This window comes from Meles meles, chromosome X, assembly GCF_922984935.1.
Source record: "Meles meles chromosome X, mMelMel3.1 paternal haplotype, whole genome shotgun sequence".
Classification (NCBI taxonomy): domain Eukaryota; kingdom Metazoa; phylum Chordata; class Mammalia; order Carnivora; family Mustelidae; genus Meles; species Meles meles.
The window spans coordinates 25,595,519-25,618,339 of NC_060087.1; the positions used below are offsets into that span (position 1 = coordinate 25,595,519).

The 22,821-nt window shown below is 38.3% G+C and overlaps 1 protein-coding gene across 1 annotated transcript in view; it reads left to right on the forward strand.

Annotated features, from left to right (window-relative positions):
* The window catches only part of IL1RAPL1 (interleukin 1 receptor accessory protein like 1), a 1,490,530-nt gene that overhangs the window by 1,457,073 nt on the left and 10,636 nt on the right, over positions 1-22,821 (forward strand). The window contains exon 9 of the mRNA XM_045995419.1: positions 8,879-9,022. Within this exon, the coding sequence (XP_045851375.1) occupies positions 8,879-9,022 (144 nt within the window). The remainder of the gene's footprint in view (positions 1-8,878; positions 9,023-22,821) is intronic.

The window sequence follows — 22,821 nt, forward strand, 5'->3', positions numbered from 1 at the left end:
AATCTTACCATTTGACTTGTCTTTCATTTTTTTTTTAAAGATTTTATTTATTTACTTGACAGAGAGAGAGATCACAAGTAGGCAGAGAGGCAGGCAGAGAGAGAAGAGGAAGCAGGCTCCCCGCTGAGCAGAGAGCCCGATGCGGGGCTCGATCCCAGGACCCTGAGATCATGACCTGAGCCGAAGGCAGCGGCTTAATCCACTGAGCCACCCAGGCGCCCCTGTCTTTCATTTTTTAACTTTTTATTTTGAAAAGAAACCTGGAGACATTACAGAAAATAATGCAAGAATTGTACAGTAAATTTCCATACATCCTCTTCAACTAGATTCACCAATTATTAACATTTTGCCACACTTGCCTTACCTCTCTCAATGTGAGTAGGTAAATAAAAAGATAGAGCTATACCATGTATACAAGCACATAACATATTATTGATGTTGTGTGAGAGTAAATTGCAGACATCAATGGCTAAACTTTTCGGTGTGAATCTTCTGAAAACAGGGATGTTTCCTTACCGATCCAGAGTATATTTATTAAATTCACAAAAACTGGAAATGGTAGAATGCTATTCTCTAATATACCATCTATATTCCCTTTATTTTATTTTTTTAAAGATTTTATTTATTTATTTGACAGAGAAAGATCACAAGTAGGCAGAGAGAGAGAAAGAAGCAGGCTCCCTGCTGAGCAAAGAGCTGATATAGGGCTCGATCCCAGGACCCTGAGATCATGACCTGAGCCCAAGGCAGTGGCTTAACCCACTGAGCCACTCAGGTGCCCCTATATTCACTTTTAAAAGGTCATCCCAATAATAACCCCTGCTACTGTATTTCCCATCCAGGATTACATTTAGTTGTCAAGTCTTCCTACTGTCCTTAAACCTGGGATAGTTCCTCAGCCTTTCTTTGTCTTTCACGGTGTTGGGAAGAAATGTTCTCTGCCCATCAAGGTCCTTGTAACTAAGCATGAGACAGATTAATGGGAGAATATCAAATTTAGTAGGAGGAATCCACAGTCAGGCAACAGAAGTTTTATCTGACCCTCCTGAGCTGCTAAGGGGAGGAGCTTGGGAAACAAAGTTTGGAAAACAAAGGGGGTTAAAAAACAAAGATTGCCCTGTTATGCAAAGAATTTTCTTAGGTGAAGATGAATTTCTGTTAATAGCTCTCTTTCTGGGCAGGCTTTCCTTTCCAATGTAAATTTAGGCAGTTGCGGGAGGCAAAGAGCTTTTCCTGCTTCCGCTGGGTGTGGATTGCTTTTAACTCAAAATCATTTTCACGCCAAGGGAACTGCCCTTGATCCATACAATGGCTTGGACGTTTCTAAAGAGTAGAAGCCAGATTTTATTTTTTATACAGTGTCTCTTAGTTTGAGTTTGCCTGATATGTCCTTCTTTTTTGGGTATTGACCTGTTTCTGGCTGGAATACTACATAAATGATATTGTGCCTTGTTCATGCATCCCATCAGGAGGTGCAGGATGTCGATTTGTCCCATTACTGGTGATGTTAATTTTGGTTACTTCCTTGAAATTGTGTCCATTGTTACCTCAGTCCTTAATAAATAATCACTGGGGAAGTACTTTAAAACAGTGTGAATATCCTGCCTCATCGATCTTTCACTCAATAATTTTAACATCTGTTGATAATTCTTACCTGAATCAATTATTATTAGGATGGCTGAAACATGGTGATTTCTAATTCTGTCATTTCTTCTATTTTTACCAAGTGGCATCTTTCTGCTCTGGCTAAGGAAGAGCTTTCCTTTTAATGTATTTGTTCATTAACATGAATTCGTGGAATCATGTTTTTTTGATTACTGCCATTGTTCATCTTACCTTGTCTTTTAATATATACCACTTACGAATATTCCTTTCACTTCATGGGAGAAAGCAAAACAAAACTTAGTACCCTTCTTATCTAGTTGGGAAGAAGAAAAGCACGTTTTAAGGGTAGGCTCTAGCTAACTATGGAAAGAATGATGTATTTTTTTTTCCCTCTAGACTTTCGTTTTATTTTTAAATTTTTAACAGTTTGTTAACATGTAGCTCTTCAGTTCTTATGGCTTCTGGGAGCTGAGGCTAACTAAAGCCCTAATGATGGGTCCTAGCCAAGGACCATATTTGCATTCCTGACTGGCAGTAAGTAAAAGTTAATTCGATACCTTTGCTGAAAGCCTCTTTTGAAATGACAAAATATACCACTTTGAAGGTAATCGTCTGCCCAGATGTTTGGATGCACAAATCAAGCTGCTACATTCAGAAAGCATTTTCATTTTCCTTTTTATTATTATTATTGTTATCATTATTATATTATTATTTTATATATCCTGCCTTGTTCCAGAAAGCACTTTTGCAAAAGCAAAGCTGCTATCTTTACATAGTAGTTTATACCTTCCCAAAACGTTTTCTTGCTATTATATGAATAGCAATTCCGCTTCCTAATGTGTTACCAAAAAGAAAAAAATTATAACTGCTTCTAAATTGCATTGATGTATTGTAGAATTGAGTTGAGTATCTTTGTAGGCTGAGCATAATTATCCTCCTGCCAGGAACAAATAAGTTATACTGCTCCAGAGAAATAAATATGCATATGAATTTATGTGGATGGATAAATCCTTATAAAGTTTAGCTCTTTATAACACAATGAGAGAAGGAGAAATGTACTTGGTGAGGCTAATGAATAAACTGGGATCATTAGATTGTCTATCATGCATTTCCCCCACAAAGTTGCAATTTACTGCATATAAATCAGGGCAGAGCATTTCAAAGGACTTTATATAATGAATGAGGCAATTTTTGGCTGAACCAAATAAGAAAAATTCACCTGAAATCTTCAGTTCTACTTGAAACAAGATTATGTATAGAAATACATATAGAGAAACAAAATGAAAACTCCTAGTGAAGATTTACTTTGCTAACATCTTTACCCCTTCAAAGCCATCTAGCAGAAAAAGTTTGCCAACAATAAGACCAGGTACATGCCAGTAGAAAAAAATAGGACCCCAAACTACAGTAGGTAATTGCAGCAAGATTAGTATAAACCGAATGCATTTATTATTTGCAATGTAATCCAATATACTAAGAGATGGCACACGCTTTATTTTAATTAGCTGTTTCTTTTAAAGGGTTGCTTGGTCCAACTGTCTTGATAAGAAAAAATTGTAGTCATTGCTCAAAATGCTTGTAGCAAATCTAGTTTTAAATTGAAGCAATTTATTCCAAAAGCAGTCTACTACCGCAGCAATAATCAATGTGTTTTTCCTTAGCCCAAACTGGAGCTTCCAAAGACTATTGTTAATTGCGGTAACTAAATGATTGCTGGTGCCCTTAAATGTAACTCTTTGGCACTTGTTCATTTGTTGTGTTTAACCAAATGCCAATTTCCCTTGGGTTTTGCTGAGTGATTTTGCGTTACAATTTTCAATATTCAGTCTCAGTCCCTTAAAGGGGGTAGAGTCTATCATTTTAACCAAATAACACAAAGGCTAACCAGATTTTTAAAAGATCTGCACTATCTCTTTCCATCTTCTGATGTTGAATTGTGCTGAAATGGAATCTTTTTATTTTTTAAATGCTGTCACTCCAGGCAACCTGAACTTGAGCTGAAAAGCAGATCCCATTTCAAAGAGAAAATGACATTTGCTGGGGCAACACCTTTCACATTGTAATGTAAAGATAAAATACATCAGTGGGCCCAGAATCATTTCTTTTAAGTGTAACAGAATTTAACCCCTAGTAATTTTGTCCTGACCCAATGTATAAGCAATAACGGATAGCACTCATATTAATGAATTTGTCCAGCTTCGAGCAAAAGAATGTGGAAACTAAATCTAGTACACCATTTTCTTTGGGAGAGCTTACACATGGTCTATAAACCAATGTGAAAAACTTACATGGGAAATTTTTTAACCTCCCACATTTCTAATACGAAGGCACATAAATTACTCTTGCATAGAGGTAATGTAGTAACTGAGGAGCAGGTACTGGTATGTGGACTGTGATAAAGGACACATTTCTTTTCTCACTTCCAAGAATGCTGTAAGAATACCAGGCTTCTGGGCACCTGGGTGGCTCAGTGGGTTAGGCCGCTGCCTTTGGCTCAGGTCATGATCTCTGGGTCCTGGGATCGAGTCCCACATTGGGCTCTCTGCTCAGCAGGGAGCCTGCCTCCCTCTCTCTCTCTCTCTGCCTGCCTCTCTATCTACTTGTGATCTCTCTCTGTCAAATAAATAAAATCTTAAAAAAAAAAAAAAAAAAGAATACCAGGCTTCTGCCTGTAATATTGTACAAGTATCTGGGGGAAATCTGAGATAATCTCTGGATCTCAGGATAAATTAGCTCCTTGAAAATGCCATTTTTTTGGAACCAGTCTTGGTCTCCATCTTATTAGTAAATGACTATCCTGTGGCTCAGGAAGACCCATTCTTGCTTATTGCCCAGAGTCTAGGTATATATAGCTTTCCATATGTTTGTACCTTGAAGGATATACATGTGACACTAGACTATTTCTCTAATTGCTAAGCCACATCAACCCCGCTGGCTCATTACATTTCAGACAGTACTATTGATTGGCCTACTCTATAGTGTATTTGAGGTAGTGTATATAATTATTTGAGTGGCTCATGACTTCTAGCAATAGGAATGATTCACATTTGGGCAATGACTTCTCTAAAAGTAAGAAGAACTTACTTTTATATCGTTTTTCTCTAACTTTTGCATATTCAGTGTTTAATGTTTTTTAAAATGTATAGAGAACAGTCTTATAAATGCCATCTGAAGAAAATGAGAATTCAGCTTCTTACATTAATAGGATTATGTCTTGGGCACAGTTTTGGATTGTTTCAAAAGCTCTTCCACTAGATATGGGCACGGAAAGGATGCTTATCTAGGCCTGGTGCCATGTCTCCAGAATCCAGGGGCGTGCTTAGAGCCAACATAGAACCATTCCCAGCCTGGGGAGGTATCTGCAGTAGACCAGCTGTCCTGACTCCAGGTTTCTTTACAGCTTCTACCCACAGAAGCCTCGAGTTAGATTTTATAGCGGCTATTTTTTTTTAATCTGAGTTTTGAAGAATTAAAGTATGATTAACATAAGGTAAAATGCGTAAATGATAAGTATTCAGCTAGTTGAGTTTTGACAATGTATATACTTGTGTATCCATACCTGAGAAAGATACAGAATATTTCTTTTACCCCAGAAAGTTTCCTCTTGCCCCTTGCCAGTAAATTTTCCCATCACTCATCCACAAAACATCCACTTTGTGATTTCTACCACTACAGTTTATTTTGGCCTGTTTTTGTACTTCATTTAGAGAGAATTATACAGAAGACATTACTTTGTGTCTGGCTTCCTTCACCTAACATAATTTTGTGAGATTCATGCATGTTGCTTGTTATCAGTAGTTTACTCTTTTTAAATTTTATTTATTTATTTGACAAAGAGTGAGCACAGGCAGACAGATTAGCAGGTAGAGGGAGAGGGAGAAGCAGGCTCCCCACTGAGCAAGGAGCCCGACATGGGACTTGATCCCAGGACTTAGGACCCTGGGATCATGACCAGAGCTAAAGGCAGCTGCCCAACCAACCAAGCCACCGAGGCACCCCAGTAGTTTATTCTTTTATTTTTTAAAGATTTTATTTATTTATTTGACAGACAGAGATCACAAGCAGGCAGAGAGGCAGGCCCGGGAGTTGGGGGGGAGGGCGAGGGGGGGGGGAGGGCAGCAGGCTCCCTGCTGAACAGAGAGCCCCAGGCGTGGCTTAATCCTGGAACCCTGGGATCATGACCTGAGCCAAAGGCAGAGGCTTAACCCACTGAGCCACCCAGGTACCCCCCACCAGTGTTTACTCTTTTTACTGCTGAGTATATTCTGTCATACGGATATACAGCAGTTTGTTCAGTATCTCCTGTTAATGAACATTCGTCCTGTTTTCAGTTGTGGCTACTGTGAATAAGACTACTTTGAATGTTTTTGAGCAAGTCTTCTTGTGGACATCTGCTTCTATTTCCTTGTATAAATACTTAGGAATGCAGTTGCTAGTCATAAGGTAGACTCATAGTTAACCTCATCAGAAAATACCCCAAATCGTCTACTGTAGTGGTACGATTGAGCTCTTCCACTAACAACATTTGAGAGTACAAATTAAGCATTGTCCATTTTTTCCCAATTCTTTTCTCATGCAAGAAACTTTAGGGTAATAAATTGCAAGGGTTCAATGCATTAAATTAGAAAAACCAATGACTCTGAAAAGAAACCACAGTCCAGATGTTTATCTCTCCCATCATATCCAGTATCATTTATTTATTTATTTATTTATCATATTTTTAAATAAATAAATAAATAAAAACACAGCAAGAGAGGGAACACAAGCAGGGGGAGTGAGAGAGGGAGAAGTAGGCTCCCAGTGGAGCAGGAAGCTGATGGACCTTGGGATCATGACCTGAACCAAAAGCAGCCCCTTAACAACTGAGCCACCCAGGTACCCCACATCCAGTATAATTTAAATCAGATTATTTTGGTGTATAAATTAGCCTACGGGTATAAGTTAGTTTTACACAGTTTTCTCTGTGTGGTGGAGTTAACTCTTACACTGAGAGAACCAGGCCCAGTGCATCTTACAGAATTATCTACCCACTTATCCTTTCTATTCACATAGGAATGGGAAAATATTACATTGAGGACCTTCTTGTATTTCATTCCTGGAACTTTTGTAGTACTATCTTGTGTAGGCCCCCACAAGTTCCAACAGTTAATGCTATCTGATATTTATTAATACAAAATGTGAAAATTTCCAGGAGGTGCTTTTCTGTATTTTACTTTCCATATTACTTCTTTTAGACTCTCAAAGATTTAATAACTCATTTTATTTTTCTTTTTTAAATTCATAAAATCCAAGCATATAAGATTCTCTTCTATTTCCCATTTAATTTTAATAAGAGCATAAAATACACTTGACTAAAAGGTAGTTATATATGTTTTTTGAAACCAAAAAAAATCCAAAACTGTTGAATTAAAAATGAAGTACTAGACAATGAAAAATATGGCTGAATTTTGTTCTATAATTATCACGGGAAAAGTGACATCACACGGAAACACACACACACACACACACACACACACACACACATGCACAAATACAAAATGTTCTTATGAGGCAATAATGTCCATGCTTTCCAAAGTACTTGTCACTGATACTGCATCATACCCATGATGATTTCACCCCATTTTTGAGATCTCGGGAGTGATCTTTTAATGCAACAGTAGTTGTTACTGCAAAACCATAGATTATTTTAAAGTTTTCAGTATAAGCCTACATTAACTATGCTATGAAATTAGATAACCCATTGATGGATTATAAATGAAAACATCAAATATGCCACTATTTTAGAGCCAGAATTTCAGGAATTTTTATATTTAATGGCAATTAAGGAAACTATCACTTTTCAAGGTAGTCATCAGTAGTGAACAATGGCTACCCATCAATAACATTTGGACTATATTGATCAAGAAGACAGCAGGCATATACAGGCCCTTAAGATGAACTTCAAAATCTGCATTCTGGGGCGCCTGGCTGGCACAGTCGGTTGGACAAGGGACTCTTGGCTTTGACTCAAGTTGTGATCTCAGGGTCATGAGCACGGAGTCTGCTTGAGATTCTCTTTCTCCTTCTCCCTCCACCCTCACACTCGTGCTCTAGCTCTCTCTAAAAAAAATTTTTTAAATCTGTGCATGCTGACTTAATGTTTATTTTATTTTATTTTAAAGATTTAATTTATTTTGTTTGACAGAGAGAGATTGAGCACAAACTAGGGGAGAGGCAGAGAGAGAAGCATACTCCCCACTGAGCAGGGAGCCCAATGCAGGACTCAATCCCAGGACCGTGGGATCATGACCTGCACTGAAGGCAGATGCTTAATGGACTGAGCCACCTAGGCGCCCCAGTTCTGGCTTAATGTTTAAAAACCAGTAGCTGTAATTTTGTCACAATGTCTATGAGTTCTAAAGGAGGAAAAAAGTAAATGTTTTATCCCCAGAAGTGCCTGATGATTTTTAATATAATATGGATATTCAATAGGAAAAAGAGAACTTGTATATAGTGAATGGCCAGAAAAATCCCTCTTTTGGATAAAATGTAGCAACCTACCTAGTAGAGGGTTGGCTAAACAAATGAAAAAAATGTCTAAGCTGCTTAGGAAAGGAAAATGCTATAGACGTAGCCAGGTGTGATATCCACTAGGTGTCCAACTTTTGAAGCCCAAGTGTTCAGCCTCCAGTACTGTGATAGGCCAGCCTGGGGTCACTATTCAGAGGTAGTAAACGGGAGTCACTGTTCCTGGCAGGAGGCAGCAGACTGTAATCCTCAGGGGTTCACCCAACGCTATTAAAGGGTCCATACCGCCCTTCAGGAATTGCGTTTTTGAACCTTTACTGCGCCTCCCCCGCCCCAGCCCTATCCCCTCGGTGACAGCTCAGGTGGAAAGTATCAAGATTCAGAAACTGTCCCAGCTTAAACTCCTCATATCCTCAAGCCTAGTTTGTAGGATTCCCACAAGGGATATGTTTACAGGAGTTGCTATACTCAGGCAAGCTCAGAATCATAGTTTCCAAACAGGTATTTTATAATTCTTTCAGTCCAGTTGCAATCTACCATTTTTACCATAAGCAATGTCACTTAGCAACACAGTTACCACAAACCACCTTCTCTGGTTACCAAGGAAACAGAGCCAGGAAGGTCAAATTCTCGAGCAGAAAGGGAAGGGGTTGTGTTAATCCATTACCTACATCTGGTGTCATCCACAAAACTGTGAAATCAAGTTGAATTTGTGATGTGGGATGTGAATATGATCTAATTCCCTTCTGTGATTTTTTTCCCCTAGAGCTAATGTACACAGTTGAACTTGCTGGAGGCCTTGGTGCTATCCTTCTGCTGCTTGTTTGCTTGGTGACCATCTACAAGTGTTACAAGATAGAAATCATGCTCTTCTACAGGAATCATTTTGGGGCTGAGGAGCTGGATGGAGGTAAGATAAGTTCCCTCTTTTTAACGTTCTCTCTCAATATTCTTATTTGTTTTCTGCCTTTGTTTTATTGAGGGGCAAGAAAATTCCCAGCGTTACCACTGGCAGCAACTCTTACCATCTTTCCATGTTCAGTGGTTGTAAATTCATCCTTTACACAGAACTGTGCGTGTGATGCTTTCGAGCCAATAGGTAATTTCCTCTGACAATTGTAAAGCAACACCTACCCTTTTTAGAATCCACTGCCAAGTACCACTTGCGAATTACAAATGCTGATTGCAGCTATCAGAATGTTCCTTTTCTCTCACCTTGTAATCAGTAGTGAAAGGCCAGCTTTACTTTTCTATAGGTGAGGAGGGCCTCCTTTAATTGTGTTCCCTAGCCCCACGGTTTGAAGTGAATCTCAGTTTGTTCCTTGCTTAGACTGACCAGCTCTAATAAACTGTGCTGAGTATTTTAGGACTCATAGCAGGCTTTCCAAGCCTGTTTATGTAGCTATATTTAGACAGACGAATTTTTATTCCAAGTGTGGACCAACAGATAATACAGTGCCCAAGCACATTGTTTTCATACGAATACATCCACTATTTTTCCTTGAATTGGACGAGTAAATGTTGTTTTCATGGAAATCGTAATAAAGATCTGCCCCTTCTTGTCAGTCGTGACTCTGTGTGCACTCTAAGCGGAATTTGGGGGTCTTAAAATGGAGGTCCATGAACTATCCATTCGAGGACTTAAGGTTTTCTTTTTTTTCCATTTTGGTTATTCGAGAGTGATCTGTACATAAGGTAAATTTGCAGTAGAGGAAGCATGTGTAAATTCACACACACAGTCCAGATGGTAACAATTTCTTGATCATACTTATACGTTTCTTTTTAACGATTGCCGCTTCTGCACTAAGTGCAAAGGAAAATGAAGGGATCGGCCATGTTCCTACCTTTCCAGGATCCTGTGGACTAAATCCACAGGCATTGTGGGTGGTCAGGCTTGTGAACAGGACTAGTTTACACAGGCTGTGTAACCTTTTGCCCCCAAGTCCGTGCCCGCAGCATATCCGGGGCATTTTACATTTTTTTTTTAAAGATTTTATTTATTTACTTGACAGAGAGAGAGAGATCACAAGTAGGCAGAGAGGCAGGCAGAGAGAGAGAGGGAAGCAGACCCCCTGCTGAGCAGAGAGCCCGATGCGGGGCTCGATCCCAGGACCCTGAGATCATGACCTGAGCCAAAGGCAGCGGCTTAACCCACTGAGCCACCCAGGCACCCCACATTTTACATTTATTTTAAGTGCTGATTTGTACTTGTTCCTAACTTTCTTCCCTGCATGTGTGGAGTATTAAATTTTTTGGCTACTCCTTCAAAGAGATAAGAGAAGATTGTCAACATCAGTGCTATTGTTGGATGAGTATCCAAAAAAGTGCTAGGCATTCTTAAATCAGTCTTGTTAAGGCTCAAAAACTTCTGAGGTCAGTATTACAATTTCCATTTTACTGATAAGGCAACTAGGACTCCCAGAGGTTAGATAATGTACTGATGAAGGTAACATGAGTATTACTATAAGTGGCCAAGATGAGATTTGAAAATAGGTCTATATCCAAAGTATCTATTTTATTGAATCCCGAGTCCCTACCGTTTTATGCCTTTTAAAAATTTAGTCTGTTCAGTATAATCTAAAGATCTGATGTTGTTTGTACAGTTTGCATAGTAGGAGATGTTTGAAAAAGCAGATTAGCTGAGCATCTCACTTGATCTATTAACCTTATCTGAAATATGTTTAGTTTGTGTTCTAAATGAAATGAATGATTTCCCCAAAACTATCTATATGCAGTGCAGTTTTTCTTTGTCATGTTCTGAATGGTAGAAGATTCTGGATAGTTTACCTGCCTCTGAACCTTAGTCATATCCCCTTAGATCTTTCTACACGTGTTATTAATGTTGAATCATTATCTACTCTTCCATTAGTGGAAAATGTCTCTGACATCATCGCATTCCCATTTGTCATAGGTCTCCCACAGTCCTTTCTTTTTCCAAAGAAAACATAACTGTTAAGTTATGTAGAGAAGTTATGTATAAGAAGAGACCCCAGGCTTTTCATATTCTTGACTTGGCTTAAAAAATGTAATCCAGAAGTCAAAAGTTTAGCGATGCCTTATTGATTCTTGGCCACAGCATCAGCTCCCCTAAAAGGGGAATGCATAAAATACTCTTGGATATAAGGAAAGGCAAAGAGTATGAAGAAGAAAAGGGAAGGTTTAGTTAATATTTTGAAGCAATGTCTCACTCTGGTGATATGATAGATTCATTGACTATTTGTTGACTATTTATTAAATAGCAAGTGCTGTGTTGGCTACTTGGTTGATACTCAGAGAATTACATAGCTAGAAAGACAGAATTTAAGCCCTGATCCAAATAACTCCAAATTCCAAGAATTTTAGCCATTGTGTCAGACTGGGATATGGAGTAGTTGGTGTCAGGAACACATCCCTGCAATTCCTTTTGGGTCATCAGGATAGGCATTCCCTGGCTTTATCAGTTCTGTGTCAGAAAGATTCTGTTTTTCCAAGATAGAATATATTGATGATTTGTTCCCTTGGTTTTTTCGCCTCACTCTTTGTTCCCTTCTATGTAATTTTACATTTCATTGTTTCCTCTGGATCCAGGTCTTAGCACTTCTCATTCTACAATACCCACTTTTTTGGATCACACTTACAACCCTATCTTCAATTGCATTAGTGCGTAAATAGCCCTGAAGTCTAAATGTCCTTCTCCTAGTTCTCTTGGTTTTTATCACCTAATTGTATCTCTTGAAAATAGACTATTTCCTCACTCAATTGCTCTTCCTTGTCCAAGCCTCCTACACTACCTTCTTTTTTTTTTTTAAAGATTTTATTTATTTATTTGACAGAGAGAGAGATCACAAGCAGGCAGAGAGGCAGGCAGAGAGAGAGGAGGAAGCAGGCTCCCTGCTGAGCAGAGAGCCTGATGCGGGGCTCGATCCCAGGACCCTGAGATCATGACCTGAGCCGAAGGCAGAGGCTTTAACCCACTGAGCCACCCAGGCGCCCCTCCTACACTACCTTCTTGGTCTTCATTCTCTACCCTTCCATTTTATCCTCCACACTCAGCCAGAATTTTCTTTTTAAGTACACATTTACTGTGATTGTTAGAAAACAAACAAATAAACAAACAACAAAAAAACATGCCTAGATGTTCCTGCCAGAGCAGGTCCAGGCTTTTTAGTTCAGGAAATGACTGCTGCTACAGGGTGACCCAACTTAAATTGTCGCCTTGCCACCTCTGTGGAATTGGACCATGCTGAGTTCCAGTTAGAAGGAGATGCTGGCATAATTCTAAGATCTTTTTAGGTAAATGAGGTAACTGTAATGATTAGGGGCAGGAGAAGGTTAACTACTCTCCCACCACCTTGGTTCCATTACATACTGGAAGAAAATTTGGACAAATTCTGTTGTATATGCCTTTATTAGCAAACAAACATAGACCCCATCCTGTAAACTGGAAGACATTCTGGCTGCCTGTTGTGCATGTGTGTGTCTGTGTGTGTTCCCTAAAAACTTACAAGAAAGTTTCCCCTGAGGTACATGTGACAATATACCAGTGGCAGGATTAGGCTCATTATGTAATGACATCTAAGAATAATCTTCCTCTGAACACAGGACCATTTTGGAATCATGTCTGGAAAAGTTTCCATAAGGGGCAGGGCCAATGGCCCCACTAGATGCTTGCAGGGGAGTGATGTGTCTCTATATTATGTTAAGTAATCCAAGTGTCTTGAATAGCACTGATTTTACCATGGAGAGCTGGTTTCCAAGATCCACTATATTTAGTAAAAAGCCACTAATTTTAGAAATCAAATCTGATTTCTAATATCCACTGTGCTAATAAACAAAGTGTCTACTTTTGATTAGAAATAGTGATAGTCAAAGCACTTGTAGAGGCTGCCTCTGGGGTGTTGCCTTATTCTAATGAAATACCAGCTGACCATCCTGATAAAAGCAACCTGCTGTCTCTAGAGCAGAACTTACACTAACACAGTATGCCCATGTGTGTCCTAGAATAAGAGCAAAGAAAATACAGTTATCATGACAACATCCAAGTCCTTCCCTTCTCCATGCCTCTGCCAGGGATTTCCCTTACACTTTGTTTAAAGCTTATATAAAGGTAGTCCTTCCTTCCTTCCCTCTTCCCTTCCTTCTTTTCTTCCTTGCTTGCTTTCTTCCTTCCTCCCTTCCTTCCTCCCTCCCTCCCCCTGCCGCCTCCCCCACCTCTCTTCCTTCCTTCCTTCTCTCCTCCCTTCCTTCAACTCTTTTTTCCTTCTTCTCTCCCTTCCTTTCTTTCTTCTGGTCTCTCCTTCTCTCTCTCATACACAGTTCATATTTTCCCTCTGAGTTCTAACGATTTCCTTTATCATCCCAAGGTCCAGTTATTTTCTCCTTCATCTTTATAGAAATGGTACTTTAGACACATCTCAAATAGTCCTTTTGCTTTTGAGTAATGAGAGTTCACTAGTGAGTGCTTACTACTTGTAGAGCACTGTGATTTCAAGATTCCTTGTCATTGGGGCACCTGGGTGGTTCAGTGTGTTAAGCCTGTGCCTTCAGCTCAGGTCATGATCTTAGGGTCCTGGGATCGAGCCCAGCATCGGGCTTTCTGCTCAGCGGGGAGCCTGCTTCCCGCCCCCCCCCCACTGCCTCTCTGCCTACTTGTGATCTCTGTCTGTCAAATAAATTAAAATCTTAAAAAAAAAAGATTCCTTGTCATTTAACTTATTTCAGTTAAAGGAAGTCTCAATGACCAAGTCAAGAAGTAAAGAATTATTACTTCAATTTTTGAAAAATTGTCTATATTTTGGAACTGGCTCTGCAAATAACAATTGTAATAGACATATAAAGAAAAACAAGGTTGTAAAGTCATAGATAGTCCATTAATAGGAGAAAACAAGAAACACCAGCTCTCCTACATGATGGCTATCATATTGATAGATGTTGGTAGGGTAGTGCATAAGTTTTCACTAGGAAGTAACTTATGTGAACAAACTTAAGGTTTCATTTTGCGGGGAGGATCTAGTGCTAGACAAGGTGAATCTACTTTATGTTTGTTTTTCTCAGGTTGCAAACTGTTTCTGTTTTCATTTTATCCCCTGACAGTGGGGTATGAGGTGCAAGCTTACTTATAATCATGGCAGGGCAGGCTTATAAGAACACTGTGATCACTATTTTAAAGATGAAAAAAGAGCTCTTCTGGGGCACCTGGGTGGCTCAGTGGGTTAAAGCCTCTGCCTTCAGCTCAGGTCATGGTCCCAGGGTCCTGGGATCAAGCCCTGCATCGGGCTCTCTGCTCAGAAGGGAGCCTGCCTCCCCCTCTCTGCCTGCTTGTGATCTCTCTCTCTGTCAAGTAAGTAAATAAAATCTTTAAAAAAAAAAAAAGAAAAAAAAAAAGAAAGAAAAAAGAGCTCTTCTAGTTCTACTTTGGGAGTTATAGGTATTGGACAAAATGAGTTAGAGCAATCTTTTATAATCTCCACCACTTGACCCTTGAAAAATGTGAACATCTGTTCCATTTCATGCATATGAAACAAATTGGTATCTACATCATCTTATGTCATAGATTTTCTTTTTCTTTCTCCTTCAGTTATAGGGTTACTGACTATTAATAGTTCCAGGAACTATTGTCCTCATGTCCATCAGTGAAACAGTACTTCTTCAAATCATTTAGAAATCCTGTAGGGGCTTTTTGCTTTTGTTTTTGTTTGGTTTAGTTATTGGTTTGTTGATTAGTACTGATTAGATAATTTGCACACACATGAACAATCTAGAATGTGTTTTTGTGTTCCAGAAGAGAGACCTGTAGTTGTTTTTGGTATACAATTTGCCCAAGGTCATAAACTGTTCAGTAGGAACAAGCCTTCTTATCTCCAGCCCTTTGCTCCCTATATACCACTCTGCTAACTCTTACCCTCTTAAGATTTCTAACATTTACACTGCCCACTGCCCCCTCAAGGATGCAAGGGAAGGAAATATCTACTGATGACCTCCTTTGGGCCACTTTGCTATATGTCAGGGACCCATTTCATGCTAGATATCTACCTTAGAAAGGTGCTATTTTATAGATCAGGGAACATAGTCCCAAGTGAGTGAAATTAAAAGTAATGGTAGTCAAGATTTGACCTCAGCTGCTGGGGCTTTTTTTGGTTCACTATATCATGACATATATATTTTAATTACTGTTACATTTCAGTGTTTGAGACCCTATGGATTCAAATAGTCCAGGAAAGTACCAAGTAACAAAACAAGTAAACTAGAACAATATTGCAAAAATTGGAATGTGTAAAACTCAAAACAGCTTTAATTTATTTTGGAATACAATTGCCAGATGTTGACATGGCAATATTGAAATGAAAAGTGAAATTTATTAAAGCAATGATATTTGATAATCAAAAATCAAAATATTAAGATTACATGACTAATGTTTATTTATTAAATGATATATCATCCAATTCTACAGAGATTTTTACTTAAATTTTCTATCATAGGAAGGCAAATTTGAGATACAAGAAAGAAATGTGGCTTAATTTAAAAAACTTATTCAAATTATATCAATGCTAATTTTTAATGATCACATACTTCTATGCTAATATGCCACATGAAAACATAGAAAGTCATCTTTTAAAATGATTTTTAGATTTTGTTTATTTATTTATTTTGGAGAGAGAGTGAGAGAGAGCATGTGTAGGGGGGAGGGTTAGAGAGGGATGAGAGGGAGAGAATCCCAAGCAGACTCCACACTGAGCTCAGAGCTGGTTGCAAGGCTGAATCCCATGACCCTGAGATCATGACCTGTGCTGAAACCATGAGTCAGATACTTAACCAACCAAGCCACCAAGGCAACCCAAAAATCACCTTTTAGCTTAAAACACATTATTCATCATTAAGCCCTCCTCAAGCCTCCTTTGGTAACCCATTTGCTGAATGATGGCCTCTTTGACTAGTCAGTTTCACATATGAAAGTTAAAAATATTTGGAACAATTTTTCTAAATGGCCAGCTGCCAATAACATCTGACAGCTGTTCAATAGGTATTTAAAGGTGAAAAACTCCCAAACACCCAAATGTCAATCTCAAGCCATTTATATTATTAGTAAGTCTTTTTCCTAGCCCAGATCCAATATAACCACCACCTTCATCTTGAGAATAGAATCACCAATCTGCATTTTCTTTTTTTAAGATTTTATTTATTTATTTATTTGAGTGTGTGTGAGAGAGAGAGAGAGCATGTGAAAACATTAGCAAAGGGGAGGGGTAGAGGGAGAGGAGAGAGAGAATCACAAGCAGGCTCCATGCTTAGCGTGGAGCTTGAGGCAGGGCTCAATATCAGAACCCCAAGATCATGACCTCAGTCAAAACAGAGTCGGATGCTTAACTGACTGAGCCACACAGGCACCTCTCCAATCTACATTTTCTTAAAGGTTTCATTGTTCTAAAAAAATCCATGAATCCTTTGGCTTCTCAGTACTCCTAAGGAGCATTGACTAATGTTCTTTCATATGTCATAAAGAAAAATATTTATCACTTTTCCAAACTACTTTTTCATTCCTGATAGTTTCATATTTTCTTTTTCTCATCACGGTTTTCTTAAATGGTATCTTAAATTCACAGTTTTATTTCTTAACTCTTCAGAGTCCAAACTTCCTTTTCCCCCCTCAAATGTATCTTTTAATAAAAATATTGTGGTTAATTCAGTCAATGGGAGGGGAAAATTCTACTGGACCAGATGGTTGACTTCAAGTAACAAAGTTACTAGCTGATTGATAGGTCTTGCTGGGTTTTTGGTTTATTATATTATATGATTCCCCCAGATTTATTGAGTTATAGTAGAAATTATGTAAATTTAAGGTACACAATGTGATATAGATATAGCTATAGATATAGATATATAGAGAGATGTATATATTGTGAAATGATTGCTACAATGTTAACATACCTATCACCTCACATAACTGCTATTTTTTGTAGCAACATTTAAGAGCTAATCTCTCAGTAGCTTTTGAGTATATAAAATATAGTATTGTTAACTATAGTCACCATTTGATATATTATATCCCCAGAATTTTTTATCTTATAGCTGAAAGTTTGTACCCCTTGACCAACATCACTCTCTTTCCCCTACTCCACAGCACCTAGCAACCCCATTCTATTCTGTTTCTAAGTTCAGCTGTTTCTATTCCACATGTAAGTGAGATCATATAGTATTTGTCTTTCTTTGTCTGACTTACTTCAGTTAGCATAATGCCTTTAAATCTAAGTTGTTACAGATGGCAAGATTCCCTTCATTTTTATGGCTGAATAGTATTCTGTTGTATATATCAACCACGTTTTCTTTATCCATTTGTCCATTGATGGACACTTAGGTTGTTGCCATGTCTTAGCTATTGTGAATAATGCTGCAAGGAGCGTTGGGGTACAGGTACCCCTTTGTGATAGTGATTTTATTTCCTTTAGACATATACCCAGAAGTGTAATTCTTGGATCATATGGTAGTTCTATTTCTGATTTTTTGAGGAAACTTCATACTGTTTTCCATAGTAGCTGTACCAATTTACATCCTCACCAGCACGGTGCAAGAGTTCTTTTTTTCTACATCCTTGCCAACACGTGTTATCTCTCATTTTTTGATAATAGCTATCCTAACAGGTGTGAGGTGAGATCTCATTGTGGTTTTGATTTGCATTTCCTTGATGGTTAGTGATGTTGAGCATCTTTTCACATATATATTGGCCATTTGTATGTCTTTGGAAAAATGTCTGTTTGGGTCTTCTGCCATTTTTTATTGGATTATTAATCGTTTTGATGTTGAGTTATATGAGTTCCTTATATATTTTGAATATTAACCCTCCCCTTATCTGATATATGGTTTTCAGATATTTTCTCCCATTCCATATATGGCCTCTTCATTTTCTTGATTGTTTCATCTGTTGTGCAGAAGCTTTTTTGTTTGACGTTGTTCCACTGGTTTATTTTTGCTTTTGTTGCTTTTGCTTCTTGCATCATCTCCAAAGAATCATTGCCAGGACCAGGGTCAAAGAGCTTTTCCCTATGTTTTATTGCAGGAAATTTATGATTGCAGGTCTTACATTTAAGTCTTAAATCCATTTCAAGTTAAAATTTATGGGGGGGGGCGACTGGATGGCTCAGTGGGTTAAAGCCTCTGCTTTCAGCTCAGGTCATGATCCCAGGGTCCTGGGATCGAGCCCTGCATCGGGCTCTCTGCTCAGCAGGAGGCCTGCTTCTCTTCCTCTCTCTCTGCCTGCCTCTCTGCCTACTTGTGATCTCTGTCTGTCAAATAAATAAATCTTTAAAAAAAAATTTATGGAGGGTGGGTAGGGGTGCCTGGGTGACTCAGTCAGTTAGGCTTCTGCCTTTGGCTCAGCGGGGAACCTACTTCTCCCTCTCCGTCTGCCCCTCTCCCTGCTTGTGCTCGTGCTCTCTGAAATAAATAAATAAAATCTTTAAAAAGTTTGTGAATGGTATAAGACAGGTCCAACTTCATTCTTTCTCATGTGGATATCCAGTTTCCCCAGAACCTTTTATTAAAAATATTATCCTTTCCCCAGTGATTATTCTTAGCCCCCTTGTCAAATACTAGTTTTCTGTATATGCATAGGTGTATTTTTGTACTCTCAGTTTTGTTCTAATGGTCTGTGTATCTGTATTTATGCTACCACCATACTGCTTTTTCTTATGTAACTTTGTAGTATAGTTTGCATTCAGAAAGTATGATGCCTCCAGCTGGGCTCCTCTCTTTCAAGATTACTTTTGCTATTCAGGGTCCTTTTTTTAGTTTCAGAGGTAGAGTTTAGTGATTCATCAGTTGCATATAACATGCAGTGCTCATTACATCAAGTCCCTTCCTTAATGCCCATTACCCAATTACCCATCCCCCCACCCACCTCCCCTTCAGCAACCCTCAGTTTGTTTCAGAGAGTTAAGAGCCTCTTAGGGTTTTTCTCCCCCTCTGATTTTGTCTTCTTTTATTTTCCCTCCCTTCTCCTATGTTCATGGGTTTTGTCTCTTAAATTCCACGTATGAGTGAAATCATATGATATTTGTCTTTCTCTGACTGACTTATGTCACTTAGCAAAATACCCTATGGTTCTATCCATGTCATGGCAAATGGTAAGATGTCAGTCTTTTTTTTTTTAAGATTTTATTTATTTATTTGACAGATAGAGATCACAAGTAGGGAGAGAGGCAGGCAGAGAGAGAGAGAGGAGGAAGCAGGCTCCCTGCCAAGCAGAGAGCCCGATGCAGGGCTCGATCCCAGGACCCTGGGATCATGACCTGAGAGAAAGGCAGAGGCTTTAACCCACTGAGCCACCCAGGCGCCCCAGATGTCAGTCTTTTTGATGGCTGAGAAATATTCCACTATATATCTGTGTGTATATATGTATATATACATATATATGTATATAGACCACATCTTCTTTATCCATTCATCTGTCAATGGACAGACATCTGGGCTCTTTCCATAGTTTGGCTATTGAGGACAATGCTGCTATAAACATTGGGGTGTATGCCCTTTCAAATTACTTTGGGTAAATACATAGTAGTGCAATTGCTGGGTCATAAGGTAGCTCTATTTTTAACTTTTTGAAGATCTTCCATCTGTTTTCCAGAGTGGCTGTACCAGCTTTGCATTCCCACCAACAGTGTAAGAGGTTTCCCCTCTCCCCACATCCTCACCAACATCTATTGTTTTCTGACTTGTTAATTTTAGTTTTCAGGGTCTTTTTAAGTTCCATATGAATTTTAGGATGGTTTCTTCTATATCTCTGAAAAATGTCCTTGGAATTTTGATAGGGGTTATATTGAATCTATAGGTGGCTTTGAGTAGTATGGACATTTTAATAATATTAATTATTCTGATCCATGAACATGGGGTACCTTTTCTTTTATGTCTTCAGTTTCTTTCATTAATGTCTTGTAGTTTTCAATGTATAGATCTTTCACCTCTTATTTAAATTTATTCCTCAGTATTTTATTATTTTTATGCTATTATAAATGGAATTATTTTCTTTGTTTTTTTTAATGGATTATTTGTTGTTATTGTATAAAAATGCTACAGGTTTTTATATGTTGGCTTTGTATCCTGAAACTTTATTGAGTTTGTTGAATAGCTCAAGTTTGAGTTTGGTGGAATCTTAAGGTTTTATTATATGTAAAATCATGTCATCTGCAAAGAAAAAAATTTACTTCTTTATTTCCTACTTAAGTGCCTTTTATTTCTTTGCTTAATTGCTGTAGCTAGAACTGCCATTATTGTGTTGAATGGGAGTGGAGAGAGTGGGCACCCTTACCTTGTTCTTGAATTTAGAAGGAAATCCTTCAGCTTTCATTGAGTATGATCTTAACTGTGGGTTTGTCATATATGGCCTTTATTATGTTGAGGTATGGTTCTTCATACTCAGTTTGCTGAGAACTGTTATAATGAAATTATAATTTTTTTGTCAAAATAATTTTCTGAATCTATTTATAAGATTTTATGATTTGTGTCCATGATCCTATTAATGTGGAATGTCATGCTTATTGATTTGCATATGTTGCTCTATCCTTGCATCCCAGGAATAAATCTCACTGACCATGCCGTATTATCCTTTTAATGTGCTACTTAATTTGGTTTTCTAGTATTTTGTTGAGAATTTTTGTATCTATATTCATAAGAAGTATGGGCTTGGAGTACTTGGGTGGCTCAGTCGGTTAAGCGTCTGCCCTCATCTCAGGTCATGATGCCAGGGTCCTGGGACCGAGCCCCACATCAGGCTCCTTGTTCAGCGGGGGGCCTGCTTCTCCCTTTCTCTGCCTGCTGCTCCCCCTGAAGGCTTGGCATTATTTCTTCTTTAAATATTTGGTAGAATTCACCAGAGAAACCATCTGGGTGTAGGCTTGTCTTTGTTGACAGTTTTCTGATTAATGCTCTAATTTCCTTAGTTATTGGTCTGTTCAGATTTTCTATTTCTTCACAGTTCAGTCTTGGAAAGTTGTATGTTTCTAGGAGTTTATGTGTTTCTTCTAGGTTATCTAATTTGTTGGCATATAATTGTTTATAGTAGCCTCTTATGATCCTTTGTATTTCTGTGGTGCCAGTTGTTATGTTGCCTCTCTCATTTATAATTATGTTTATTTAATTTTTCTTATTTTCTTGGTTCATCTAGCTAAAGGTTGTCAATTTTGTTTATCTTTTTAAAAACCCAAATTTTCGGGGCGCCTGGGTGGCTCAGTGGGTTAAGCCTCTGCCTTCGGCTCAGGTCATGATCTCAGAGTCCTGGGATCGAGTCCCGCATTGGGCTCTCTGCTCAGCGGGGAGCCTGCTTCCCTCTCACTCTCTCTGTCTGCCTCTCTGCCTTGTTGTGATTTCTCTCTGTCAAATAAATAAATAAAAATCTTTAATAAAAAAAAAAACCCAAATTTTCATTTCTCTGATTTTTTTCTATTATCTCTGTATTCTACATTTCATTTATTTCTGTTCTAATCTTTATTATTTCTGTCTTCTACTAACTTGGGGCTCAGATTATCTTTCTTTTTCTAATTCCTTAAGGTATATTTACTTGAGATCTTTCTTTTCTATCAGATTTGGGCATTTATCACTATAAATTTTTCTCTTGGAACTGCTTTGTTTCATCTCAATTTTCATTGTGTTGTGTTTCCATTTTTGTTTCTCTCAAGATATTTTCTGATTTCTCTTTTGCTTTCTTCTTTGACCCATCACTTGTTCAAGAGTGTGTCATGTAATATCCACAGATTTGTGAATTTTTCCATATTCTCCCAAACCACTGTGGTCAGAAAAAGAAAATTGATAATGATTTTGTGGCCCAACCTACCATCTATCCTAAAGAATGTTCATTCATGCTTGAGAAGAATGTGTGTTTTGCTACTTTTCCCTGGATGTTCTGTACATGTCTGTTAGGTCCATTTGGTCTATAGTATTCTTGTTTTTTAATGTTATATTAGTCACCATACAGTACATCAGTTTTTGATGTAGTGTTCTAAGATTTGTTGTTTACGTATGACACCCAGTGCTCCATGCATTTACATATAACACATACGTGCACTCCTTGATACCTATCACTGGGCCAACCCATCCCCCTACCCCCTTCCACTCTAAAACACTCAGTTTCTTGGAGTCCACAGTCTCTCATGGTTCATCTCCCCCTCTGATTTATGCCCCCTTCATTTTTCCCTTCCTTCTCCTAATGTCCTCCATGATATTCCTTATGTTCTACAAGTAAGTGAAACCATATGATAATTGACTTTCTCTGCTTGACTTATTTCACTCAGCATAATCTCCTCCAGTCCCATCCATGTTAATGCAAAAGTTGGATAGTCATCCTTTCTACACTGTGGTGCATATGGCCCTTCTTTTCACTACATCTGTATCTTTGTCTAAGTACCCAGTAGTGCAATTGCTGGGTCATAGGGTACCTCTGTTTTTAATTTTTTGAAGAACCTCCACACTGTTTTCCAAAATGGCTGCACCAACTTCCATTCCTACCAACAGTGTAAGAGGGTTCCCCTTTCTCCACATCCTCTCCAACATTTGTTGTTTCTTGTCTTGTTAATATTTGCCATTCTAACTGGTGTAAGGTAATATTCTTTAAATCTACTCTTTCTTTTCAATTTCTTTTTATCTCAATGATCTATCTGTATTGAAAGTGGAGTATTGTAACCTGCTAATATCATTATATTTTTCGCTATTTTCCCCTCAGTTCTGTTAATATTTGCATATTTAGGT